The sequence below is a fragment of the Etheostoma cragini genome, chromosome 6 (genome assembly GCF_013103735.1).
Source record: "Etheostoma cragini isolate CJK2018 chromosome 6, CSU_Ecrag_1.0, whole genome shotgun sequence".
Classification (NCBI taxonomy): Eukaryota; Metazoa; Chordata; class Actinopteri; order Perciformes; family Percidae; genus Etheostoma; species Etheostoma cragini.
The window spans coordinates 27,403,538-27,417,291 of record NC_048412.1 but is presented as its reverse complement, the minus strand read 5'-3'; the positions used below and the strand labels follow the sequence as shown (position 1 = coordinate 27,417,291).

The window sequence follows — 13,754 nt, the reverse complement described above, 5'->3', positions numbered from 1 at the left end:
CCCCCCCCCCCTCCTCCTCACCCGCTGGGTGGCGTGGTTCAGCATCTCCTGCCAGGCGGAGTCAAACTGCCGGCTGTCGTCCTCCAGAAGCCTCTGCTCCGCCAGGGAGATGGTCTCCTTGGCCGCCCGCAGGATCTCTGTGGCTCTCTGGAAGTCCTGGGTGGCCTTCTGGGCCTCCAGCTGGGCCTGAAGACACAGAGAGGAAGAACATCTATAATTCAAAGCGTTGATCAACGAAGGGTGTCTCATTTGTATCCTCCTCAGTTCTTCATTGGTTGATCCATGTTACAGGTTGGTCTCGTTCTGCGTAAGCTGGGGTCGACTTTAACACGAGGAAAGGTGTTTCTAAGTGACTGAATAAGTGACTGGATGGCTGTGTTAGGGGTGCACGATATATTGACTTGATATCGTTATTGCAAAATCACCTTATATTATATCATAAGTGTCACAGTAAGTATGCAATATTTGGTTAATTTTTTTGGAGCGATGCGTCCCGTCCGTTGACTGTGTACATTATAGAACATTCATGAATCAATTCAAGCTCTACCGATTCAAAATCGATTAATTTTGCTTTTTATTTTTATTTTGTAATGGCGTGTATACTATCAAATGGGAAAAGTAACTATATGTACATAATGTGAATCGTTTTTTTTAACAGAGAACCATTTTTGAATCAAATGAGCCTAAGAATCGATATTGAATTGTGACATTTTCTGAATCGCGCACAAGTGGCGTAAATGAATAAATAGATAGAGACAGCAAAAGGGAACAGATCATGAGTGCATGATACTATCCCCAAAAAGAAAATGAATACACCAGAGCTAGCCAAACAGTAGCTAGCCTCGCTAGCGAGTGCTTTTTGCTAGTGGCACAAAGAACGTCAACAACTCAAAGAGACATACTGAAATTACCAATGCTGTAACGGATTATCTGGCCAAGACACAGAGGATAAAAAGGGTCGGATAGACAGAATATTAATAATGATATTTTTCATTCCTGACTTATAAATGGCTCCAAATGGCACTGTACACTATATTGTTAGGAATCTATGAATATTGTTACAATGACTTTTCCCTTAATTTTTGTAATTTTACATATGTTTAAAAATATCAAACTGAATATTGATATCCTAATACTCATAATCGATGAATCTCAGTACCACATTTTGTCATTATCATGCAACCCTTCTGTGTATGCAAACATAAAACAGAATACAGGATGTCAAATTTCTCTAAAAACAATGTAAATGTGAGGAATCATCACTGATGTTGCAGTAAATCCCCCCCCCCCCCCCCCCCCCCCCCCCCCCGGTTCTATCTCAGAGTTTGACAAGTTTTTGGAAGTTTTGAGGAAAACAACTCGACTCGGGAAGAGCTCAGCAAGGAAGCGGGGAAATAAATAAACCAAACCTGTAAAGAACTGCAGAGTGAGACACATTTCTCAGGCTGAAGACAGTTTACTGAATATTAAATCAGAAGTTGATTCCACTGACCCAGTTTATCGTGCCTGAGTTACTGTACAAAGTTTGCTGTTTGTTTCTGTGTTGCTGTCTCCTTCTCCTCTCTTTAGGGATTTAGCAGGGACCACATAGACACAGAAAGTCCACCAGGAACTGTCTACAGAGTCAAATAATAATGGAGTGAGTATACGTTTACATGTGTGCATGAATTTTACTAAAGAAACATATGAATTTGTGTTTATGTGACACCAAATCCAACATCTAATCCCCTTATCCCAACAAATTCATAATATTTACTACTCAAGTTGGACTATTTTGACATAAAATAATTGGAAATTGACATCAACCATCACGGTACATGGAGAATATGAAATTAGGGACTTAATGTAAAGAGTATCAGCATCAATGCTAGGATGAATAAACAAGGCTACAACTGATAAATTAGTGTGTGTCAATATTGTCTTTTTATTAAAGAGTGAATATTAGTGTTGGGTTTATTAACACAGTTACCGGATAACTGATCTGTATGTGGGAAGCCTTTTACCTGAGCTGATTAAATTACTATGCATGTGTGTTGATTATTGTTTTATTTACATTACACTGATAGAGTCGATGCAACGTGAACTTTAAACGCACTGAACATTTGGGAAATCGTGTCAGTCGTCATCAGTGACAACTCTCGCCCCATGCTCTGCGTAATGTCATTATCGATAGTCATCAACATGCCAGCGCTGCAAGACACAGGATAACCTCTGCCTTGTTGCCGTTGTGTGTTCGGCATTGTGCATTGTGTTCTACGCTGCATGCATGCTATAGAGCGCCACGGGTGTCCCTACAATAAGGTCTCCGGTTGTCTGTGCGGCTGTGGCTCAGTGGTAGAGTGGTTGCCTGCCAATTGGAAGGTTGGTGGTTCGATCCCCGCCCCTGCAGTCATTGTCGAAGTGTCCTTGGGCAAGACACTGAACCCTGAGTTGCCCCCGGTGCTGCGCATCGGCGTGTGAATGTGTGTGAATGTTTATCTGATGAGCAGGTGGCACCTTGTACGGCAGCCCCAGCCACAGTGTATGAATGTGTGTGAATGGTGGATGTTCCCTGTAGATGTAAAAGCGCTTTGAGCAGTTGTTAAGACTGGAAAAGCGCTATATAAATACAGCACATTTACATTACATTTACATTTACATCTGTGGTACGGTTTTCTTTCCCCGGCCCTGATTACACGACCATTTATAAGACACCTTTCAAAGTGTCCTCGAGCAACATAACCCAATTCCTCGCCTACAACGTGCTTGATCACTGTGTTAAGTTGCAGCTTTGCAGTGGTGTTGTGCAGCTGGAAGCACCGATTAGACACGCTATTGCTAGCATGTCTGGTTAGCATTAATATCAGCTGACGTTAATGAAGGTTTGACTAATGAAAGTAGAAATAAACCAGTCCAACACTTTTACCTTTTACCCCTAAAATATGTTAAAAGTAAAGTAGATTGCCATGAAATCTACTTTAGACCAATCCTATTGACGTTTCTAACCCTCTGACTCCTCAGGTCCTGAGAGGATAGCACCAAACATGTATTTCCATCAGCTTCATCTGCACCTACTAGTATTAATGTTGATTTAATAGTAAAGCCCATGATACTGACAATGTGTATCATACACTACGGGCTGCTGCTACACACCTACACCGATGTCATCACCATGTTGTTAAATAGAGTGGGTTGTAGCTTAAATAGAGGAAATAATAAAACCAAATGATATATTAATAATATAGCTTGTTTCCTAAATAACATCATATACGTCGTTTATTGATCCGGATTGAAGGAAATTTAAGAACCAGTAAAAATAGTCGTTTACTGTGGTTGCCATGGTCACAATGCAAGCCTTGGACGCCCAATGAAAACACCTCTATTTGTCAGTCCTCTAATCGAGCCACGTGTGCTGTACAGTTTTGGTCTCGTTTTCCATCCCTACGTCCCTTTGTTGTCTTATCACGTCGCCCACAAGAGTCACATCCTGCCATCCATGTGCTAAACCCCCTCTTCATCCATCCATCCCCCCCCCCCCCCCCCCCCCCGCCTCCCTCATCCTATCAGTTATAAACCCTTTGCTTGGTCTGCCTTGAAAGAAAAACTAGGTTATCGTCCTCCCAGTAAACACTGTCCAGTTTTAAATTCCATCCTTCACCAGACTTCATTAAGACTTTTAAGAATAAATGCATTTTTTGGACTGCATATTCTTTTTAAAGCTTTAATGTGTAACTTTTTGTATATTAATGTGCGTATGTTACATTCAAGCCGTTGCCAAATGAGTTGATACAAAGAAATTGTTATCGTCGGGCAACTTTTGCGCGCAAAAACTCCAGTGAAGATAACGACCTCTTCTGAAAAGTCCATCATGTTTTTATAATCCACAGTGTCCTCCTTGGCTACTAGCCACTGCGTGTAGGAGGGGTTTGGGGTGTGTGCACAATCACTGAAGGTTTGTGTCATGTGGACGGAACAACAGGGGTGGGTAATTTCTCATGGGGGCAACAGAAACTATGCACTGTAGCTTTAAGACGTGTCCATGTTTGTTTGTTTTTCAAGTACTTTCATAAGTGAAACCAAAATGCAGAAAACAAAAGCACATTTTAAGCGAAGCATATCTCATTTTCAGACAGTGCAGAACAAATGAAGCACAACACCAAACTAAAAATAAATATAAAGACTGAGCTCTTTTTTTCCTCTATTTGTCCTAGTTTTTTACTGGAGTGTCCAAATGCCCGCCACAGACAAGTAAATCATCCAACCGGTCCTCATTCAGCCGGCGTTTAAAGCCGACACTTTGAAGGAAGAGAGTGAAGGAGAGGATCAAAAGAGAGAGAGAGAGAGAGAGAGAGAGAGACGAGCGCAATGAATAACAAAATGAAGTGATAAAATGAAATAAAGAAATTAAGTTTCTCAATGTCAGCCGATAGTTTAATCAAGCATGATTTTGGAGTCTATGTTCTCATCACTGACCAGTAACAGTGTACCAAATTACACATGTGATACCGCTCCAGAACCATGTTCATTAATCTACTGCTATAACAGCCTAGACCCTTCTGGTCTTTCCACCCGATGTTGAACCTGCTACAGATAATTGCCCTCATTCACACACAATAACATCAGTCGGGTCTAATTATTTGTGGGTGATCCAAGTCTGGCTCACATTTGGGCTCAGTCATCCCAAAGGTGTTGCATGGGGTTGAGGTCAGGACTCAGTGCAGACAAGTCAAGTTCTTTGACACCAAACGGGGAAAACCATTGATTTATGCAGCTGGCTTCAGCTGGGGACATACATAGAGACTATTAAAGCCTACGAAGACTAGACAGTCGACAAATTACCGTTCCTCGAACATACAGATATTAAACAGCTAAGTTAATATGAATTTATTAAACAGACTAAACATTGAAAGAAACTCAAGTTCCCCTAAATCCCACAAAGTTTGAAGCACACAAATGTCTAAAATATGTCCCACTGTAGCAGTAAGAAATGACTTAAAGGTCCCATGACATGGTGCTCTTTGGATGCCTTTATAAAGACCTTAGTGGTCCCTAATACTGTATCTGAAGTCTCTTTTATATAGACCTTAGTAGTCCTCTAACACTGTATCTGAAGTCTCTTTTATATAGACCTTAGTGGTCCCTAATACTGTATCTGAAGTCTCTTTTAAATAGGCCTTAGTGGTCTCCTAATACTGGATCTGAAGTCTCTTTCCCAAAATTCAGCCTTGGTGCAGAATTCCAGCCACTAGAGCCAGTCCCAGTAGGAGCTTTCCTTAGTTTGTGTATGTTTGTGCCATGTCTGAGTCTGTAGCTTTTGACGAGTAGAGGCGGAGATTGTTACTTTGCCCGTTTGAGAGCCATGATGTCTCTCTCTCATGGGTGGACCAAATTCTCTGGGGGGGCAAAGCAGAGAAAGTGGAGTTAAATTTAGAGGTGGGAATCACCAGACGCCTCCCTATATGATATCATCACGATACTTATTGCCATTTCTAGCCACTGGGGGACCAAAGGCAGGCGGGGGGAACGCATATCAATGTTCAAAAACTTCAAAGTGAAATTTTCATGCCATGGGACCTTTAACGGTTGGAGTACAACCGTTTTTTTTAAACAGCCCTAAAACCAGAAGTACACAAACCTCTGTTGACAGGAGAGCCGAGTGATTTCACTAAACCTCTGTGTTCCTATAATCTGAGTGTGGTTTACAGCTGCTACTTCTCTGAGGTCTGAATTCAGTCCAGAAAGGTGTCAGATCAGTTCTGCTTTTAAACAGCGTGAGATTGCCGCATCACAGTTTGACCGAGCATGACTAGAAAAAAACACTTCTAAGTTCTCTCATTTCTCCATTTGTAATCCTAAAGCTTCCGTTTCTTTTGTTACCCTTTTGTTTCCTTCCTCTGTCTTCCCTCCGTCAAGCAGTTTTTCTGCAGCTTTCTCTATTAGTTTGTGTCTCCCTGCCCTATTATCTCTCACCCAGTCTCTTTAACTTTTCTCCCCCTCCGTTTCCATCTTCATCCACCCATCTCCTTCCATCCATCTCTATCGCCTGCTACCATCTCTCCCTTCATCACATTCTCTCCCCTCTTCATCTGTCACTTTCTGTATCCCACTTAATCTGGTTTGCTTGCCACATATCTGCCTGCCTCTTTTACATCTCTCCCTTCACTTTTCTTTTGCTTAATCTTTCCCTCTCTTACACTACACCTCTTTCCATCTCAGTTCTCAGCATAATCCCCCACCCGCTCTCTCTGTCTTCCTCTCATTTGCTCAGCTTTATATTTTAATCACTCTGCATGCGGCCCATGAAATTTTCAGAGAGACAATCCTCCTGAGAGAAGCACCAGTGTGTAAGTAATGCAGAACTTAAGACACTGAGCTGCGATTCGCTCTCCTTCTCTGGGAGAATGGGCAATTTGGTTTTACAGACACTTCAATTATTCAAGAGAACCTTAGTTTGCTTTCACACCCTGGAGCGTTTCGTCAGAGAGTCAACAGCACATAGGTACTCCATGTTGGCTAAAAACTACAGTCCAGCACATGGATTAACTAGAAAGGCTCTAGGCCATGCCCTATCTCGCAATGTTAACAAGAGTGAAAAAAGGTGTGGGTGATTCGGATCTGCTCCAAAACTTAATGGGTTCTTCCTCGCTCCATCCTACACCCGTCTACCAAGTTCTATGAAGATTGATCCGGTAGTATTTCCGTCATCCTGCTGACAAACAGACAAACCTGGGCGGAGGTCTAAAGATTTGCAATGCACCGGCCCAACCTGTGTTCTACCTTTGCAGCAACTCAGGCTGCCTGCTAGTACTGAGCAATAAAAAAGTGCTTTGCATGAAGATGCATACAGCAGCAAGTAACAAGTACTGCACGTTAAGAAGAATATAAGCTTTATAGCTAATAAAAATGAATATATAGCATCTGGGACTTCAGTCAGACTCATAATGGCTTTCAAAACCTTTTATTACTGGTCAAACGCCAGAAGAGCGAGGAAGACAGACGGGAGGACAGTTCAGAGAGTCATCATCAGTCAGAGCTGTCGAAGAAAGACGTCCTGGGGAAATGGGCTTTCAGATCATAAAATACTTTCCATTAACCTTCATAACGTCCCCATGACGATAGCAAGACAGACTCAGACTTCAAAGAGTGTGACTTGATAATACACTGCCATGTACACGTTTCTCCTTCATAGATAGACAGACAGACAGACAGACAGACAGACAGACAGACAGACAGACAGACAGATAGATAGATAGATAGATAGATAGATAGATAGATAGATAGATAGATAGATAGATAGATAGATAGATAGATAGATAGATAGATGTTTATTGATCCCAAGAAAAATGGGAATTTACGGTGTTACAGCAGCAAAACCAGTCACAAAGCTCAGAATATAAATTTAAATGAAATACTAGGAAAAATATACACACATACAATGTACATGAAATATTAATATGAATAAAGTAAAAAAGAACAAATATTTGAATAAGTACAGGATTGGGAAACAAAAATGTGCAACTGCTTAAATACTATGCTAAAATGTTAAAATGTATGCTACATGGAATAAACCAATTGTGCAGGTTGCATTAGTGCATTAATTCATTAATTCATTCATTCATTCATTCATTTATTCATTCATTCGGGGAGGAACGGCTTGGAGACCCGTTGTTTCTGGAATCCTCAGAGGTGTCAATGCAGACTGATGTAGGTTTGTCTGCCACAATAAGGCTAACACTAGAGAAGAAGAAAAATTTGAAGGAGTCGGTATCTGTATTCAAAGTGACCTTATTTGGCCAGTATTCCAGAAAATGAGATTATTTTTTTCTCAGCTCCTCGACCAAATTAATTTTTAAAGAGGAAGCACGATCTGGGACAATAACGTCCACAACGAACGGCAGCTGAAGGCCACACGAGCGCTGCAGACACAGCGTGCTCTCTCTCCCAGCATGCCCCACTAACCACAGCCTCCATCAAACCGACAGTTGATGTTGCTTTTTAATCTAGGAGAGAGGTGAACTAACTGTGGCTGGCCTAGATATGTGAGCAGGCTTCAGGGTCGAATGAACCATCCATGAATTCAACAGCAGGGGGAGGCAGCCTCTGAAGTCTTTTTTATTTACTTTTTAGTTTTTTAAGAAAATGTTTTGTAAAAGGCCTAGTACATAAAATGTAGTCTACTGGTACATGTGTTTAACAAAGTAAGCTTTTTTTATGTATTTACACCTGAAAGTAAAATATGAATGTGCAGCTTACACAGGGATTGTTTGTGAATTTAACGACTCAAAGATAGATAGTTTGTTTGTTTAATTTGGATCCCCATTAGCTTTAGCATAAGCTAAAAGCTATTCTTCCTGGGGTCCAATCTGTTCTTGTGACAGTACTCTTTATGACATCACATTACACACACACACACACACACACACACACACACACACACACACACACACAGACATTATCACATTTTAAAAATACAAATCATAATTAAACCTGAGAGTTAAGGCCATTTATACAAAAAAATAAAATAAAGACACTACTCCGAATAGATCTATTTTAAGAAATAAGATAACAAAAAGCCCTATAACAGATTAATTTGGTAATAAATATTTAAATTCCTTTAAAAGTAATATGTCTAAAGTGATTTTTTAAAACCATACAGAGTGTTATGTCTGATGTTTCATTGCTCTGTAATTCCTGAAAACTGACTTGATTTAGCTTTCACTTTAGGTAAAATAAAACTACCTCCTACTGCACGCCTCGTTGGATAACGATGTGTATCAGTACTACAGGATAGTTTTGTATATGACGTAAAGGTGTTCTGTTTGTAATAACATTATGTAAAAAAAAACATTAGGGAATACACATCTATTTTTGACGTTAAAATCACGCAAATTATCACTTAATGGCTGAAGTGCTGGACCAACTACAGCGCAGTGATCCAGATGTGTAAAAAAACAAAGCCTGAAGAACTATTTTTAACCATCTGTGGCGTGAGGGTGTTTTAATAACCTTTTAATAACCGACAAGGTGTTGCCCATTGTAGATACCAGTTTCTGAACCTGTTTGTACAGACACCATCATCATCTGCATGTGTGAACCAGGCACAAGGGTTGGGTCATGCTAGAACAGAACTAGCTTGTATTACAAAGTTGTCTGAGGACATCAGAAGGAAAGTGTTTATAGCTTTTCCAAACAGCCACATTTGGAAGGCGGAGTAAAAAGCTGGGTCAGAACGCAATTACCGTCTTAAGTTTGGGGATGAGAGCACATGTTTTCAGACAACCTCTCTTCAGATGCAGCCATAGTGTTGCACTGGATTCTTACATCAGAAGTGACATAAACAGTTGGGTCAAGAACAGGGCTGGGTCCCGAACACTGTACTTTCACCGCTACTCAACCAATCAGATCATTATGTATATAGTGGCTTAAATATGTTTTCACAACCATGCCAAAGTTTGTTAAAAAAAAGGAATACACATTTTTGTGCCTTAATTACAAAAGAAATTAGGAAAATCCAACCTTTTAAGGACACCAATTTTCTTTTTGTGAATGAATAATGTATTGTAAATAAATAAATATTCTTCCTTAAAACAAAGGGGGCATAAGTATACACCCCCCTGGGTTTAATTCACGTAGAGGCAGGCAGGTTTTTTTATTTTTAAAGGCCAGTTAGTTGATGGATCCAGGATACTATGCATCCTGATAAAGTTCCCTTGGTCTTTGGTCATACCTAGAGATTGAGATAACTGGCTTTTAAAAATAAAAATGTGCCGGTCTCTATGGGATTTTAACATACGGGGTGTATACTTATGCCCCTGTATTTTAAAGAAGAACATGTATTTATTTACAATACATTACTCCTTCACAAAGACAATTGTTGTCCTTAAAAGGATGGATTTTCCAAGATTTTTTTAATTCAGGCGTTAAGATACATTTCCAAAAGATTACAGAGAGCAATAAGAAACTTTATCAAACCACATTACAGATTTGTAAATATTTAAGAATTTTTTTCAAAACACCACCATAAAATTGACAATTTTGGAAAGCTAAAGAAATTGTCAAGACCTCATATTAAATTTGTCCCGACCTTGTAATGCCTAAAAGCTTGAGTCCTGCATAGTAACATCCACGTGCGAAGACCTTGAAAGACGAAGAGCTATAAAATTCACTTATCGCATAAATTATGTGTGCAAGCATTACCAATGCACACACACATTACTACACACACCATTGAATGTTCTTTCTGAGTCATGGTCAAAAGAACAAAAAGAAAGCCTGCACCCAACAGCAAACACTGTGAGAGCTGCTGTGCCTGTGGCATCGCAACGCAACACAACAAAACACACAAACAGCATCCGGGTGGTCAAAGCCGAGCCAGATGGCTTTGACCTTAAAGCAGCTTTCCTTGCCTCTCTCTCTCTCCTTAACCTCCAAATCCCTCCATCCATCCATCCATCACTGCATCCATCAGCAGCATTTGCTGTGGCTAATGAGACGAACAGTGCCTGCCAAAAACAGGGAGGGAGAGAGGGAGAGAAGGAGGAGATAAACAGAGAGAGGAAGGAAGAGATATAGCCAAAACAATCACGTCCAGTAAGTGGAGCATGGCTGTCTCATTCCATCCTTCATCTATATACTAGCAATTTTTTTTTTTCACAAAATGAAAGTTCTCAGACTGTATTCTATCTGTTTAACTGTCACATGTCTTTAAAATTTGACGAAATCTTGTGAACTTAGCTGCTGCTGTAAACAAACCATCCTCTCCGGTGGATCATCAACTCCCCATGGGTGCCTCATATGCACGAGAATGAGGTCATTGGACTTTGCTTTAATCTTTCTAAACTTCACTCGGTATTTTAAATATCAGGAACTAATGATTCATTTTATTGACACTATCCCTGGGGAAAAGTCAGGGCCCGGGCACTGACCTTTAACTAGGCATGATTTAAAAATACTGCTTTGTTGTAATTGACAACAACACCAGAGAAGGCCAAAATCATTGCGTCTGAAAACGCCCTCGGACCCCAGAAGGATTATTAAGTACTCGTATAAGTACTCTGTATCGGCAAGTACCCAAACGTCCTATATTGGAACAGCATATTTTGTCCATATCATCAGGCCTTATTTCAGATTATTTGAATGACCCCTGGATACTAGTTAAGATGAGAAGTTACATGATTGTAGGTTTTTCAACATTCAGACATGCATCAAGGTCACAGAGTTTATTAGGTGAAGTTATCTTGGTGTAGACATGGACTACCTTACATGCTTGCATTTGTCTTCTGCCTTTTGGGGACCAGACTTTTTTTGCATCACAAGAAATCTGAAAATTTCCTCCATGCTTGCCCATCCTCCATCCAAATCATGTGCATTAACTTAATCTGTCTTCTTAAAACTCCATACTCAAACTCCCTTTCAGCAGTCATCAGCTACAGACACAGTATGGTGCAGCCAGCTGAGTGGGCTGCTGCTGCTTTAAGCTTCTGTAGCTGGCACACTGATGAAGAGGGAATGAGTCATCCACTTTCACTTTAATGCTCTATCATAATAATAATAAACATGAAGTATTCATAGCATGCTCAGCCATCTGAATCTTATACTAACAGAATAACGAGCAAGGACAAGTGATTCAGATCCAAAATATTTGAAAATATATTTTGAAAAAGGGACTACCTAGGAATAACAGAAGAATTCCACGTTCACAGACTAGATTCAAGGAGTCTTCACATGTTTGTGGCTTTTTAAACACTGGCTTTAAAAACTGTGACTGAAACCACTGAATGAAGAATTTGATTTCCTACCCTACTGTATTAGCAGAAAGATGCAAACACAAAACCAAACACGTATCCAGACTGCCTTATTTCCATCTCCATCTTCCACTGAGCGCTGGGAGGTGAGGTGGAATGAAGAGCGAGTCTGATGCATATTTCATTACGTTTGAAAAAAAAAAAAACAGGTTAAACTTCAGATCCGGCAGCCCCGCTCCGTCCCACAGGAGTCAGCACTTAAAAACGTGCGTCTTTCAAGCGATGTGCGCTCAAGCGACCTTCACTCCATAAACTTTTCAGCCTCGTCATCCTTACCCACTTCCACGACACATGCTCAGGTCATCAGTAAGTGCATCTCTTCTTCTCTTTTCATTTTGGAACAGATGACAAACCTTCACCAGGGAAGTCAAAGGGGAAAAGAGCTTAAAGCTCTTTACTTTCAATGGGCCAGAAGCTATGTTTCCATCCATTCGTTTTTATCTAAATTAAGTGATACTGAATGAACAGTGCCATATGGAAACGGTAAAATTCGATTGAATTTCATGACTTAAGTAAATACGTATAGTCTCATCGGATTTTATCTTCATTACTATACAGCTTATGTTATAAACGCTGATAGATACGTTATTTGGCGAATAAATAATCAATTGCAATTAAGTTTTAGGTAATTTTATGGTTGCAACCCGCAACAAAACAAAGAAGTAGTTTTAGTTCATTTTTGCCTAGTATTTCCTCTTTGGGTGCACACATGGCGCATGTCAACAAAGACAGATGGAAGTAAACAAACGAGGAAACAAGACTTTTTTACTTAATTTACGACCAAAATATAACGGCTATTTTAGATAGCAAAAATCTAAGAAATGCCGTAATTTATCAGGAACTCGCAAAGGAAATGGCCGACAAAAGTTATGACAAGCCGTGGGACGACCTCCGGAGTAAATGGAAAGGCCTCATACAGCGAGACATGTCTCAAAAAAGAGTTGTCTCACAGCGGTGCTGGAGGGCAAATAAAAGGCAAGATGCATCTGCATCATCATAGCAATGTGTTGATCGTGTCATTGTTTTCTTATTATAGCTTGATATGTCGCTATCAGCTGGCACATAAGCACTATTACAACCCATATTGATCATTAGTTGGTAGATGGCACAATCGATCATTATGTCGAAAAAAAACTTTTGTTTGTTTGAATGTTGTGCGATTCAGTGCAAAAATGAATGGAAACACCTTATAATGGCTAAAATCAATTCAATATACCAGCATGTGATGTCATTACACACAGGTTTTTATCTGCTTTAAAGTCGTTGGATGGAAACACACTTTCACCAGCTTTAGTCGCATGAGTTTTCTTTACCGAACTTCAGATGATCAGATTGACAAGTGGAAGGGAACTTAGCTAAAGACACTTCCCTTACAGGAAGGTCACAAGTTTGATTCATGCTACTTTTATTGAATCAACCCAAGTGTCCTTGAAGGGAAAAAAATGTTGAGTCCTATCTGCTCACAAATTCTCACAAGCATTCAGACTAAAATCCATTTCAAAGAGTCACCATTAAGTGGGGGACAAGCGAGTACGGGACACAGGAGATTGGCCATAGAATCGGTGCAGCGGGGGCGGTACTACATTCACTTTATCAGACCGTTGTGACAAAAAGAGAGCTGAGCCAGGAGGCAAAGCTCTCCATCTACCGGTCAGTTTTTGTTCCTACCCTCACCTATGGTCATGAAGGCTCGGTCATGGCCAAAAGAATAAGATCCAGGGTACAAGCGACTGAAATGGGTTTCCTCAGGAGGGGGGCTGGCGTCTCCCTTAGAGATCGGGTGAGTAGCCCAGTAGAGTTGCTACTCCTTTGCGTCAAAAGGAGCCAGTTGAGGTGGTTTGGGCACCTGATAAGGATGCCTCGTGGGCGCATCCTTAGGGAGGTGTTCCAGGCACGACCAGCTGGGAGGAGGCCTCGGGGAAGACCCAGGACTAGGTGGAGGGACGACCAGCTGGGAGGAGGCCTCGGGGA

The 13,754-nt window shown here is 40.7% G+C and overlaps 1 protein-coding gene across 2 annotated transcripts in view; it reads right to left on the bottom strand.

The window, feature by feature from the left end:
• sh3bp5b (SH3-domain binding protein 5b (BTK-associated)) overlaps positions 1 to 13,754 on the bottom strand; it is a 58,160-nt gene that overhangs the window by 26,988 nt on the left and 17,418 nt on the right. For both annotated transcript variants that reach the window (XR_004656921.1, XM_034873663.1), the window contains exon 4: positions 22 to 186. Coding sequence is in view for 1 of the 2 variants with exons in the window: in XM_034873663.1 (XP_034729554.1) it covers positions 22 to 186 (165 nt within the window). In the remaining variant the exon portion in view is untranslated. The remainder of the gene's footprint in view (positions 1 to 21; positions 187 to 13,754) is intronic.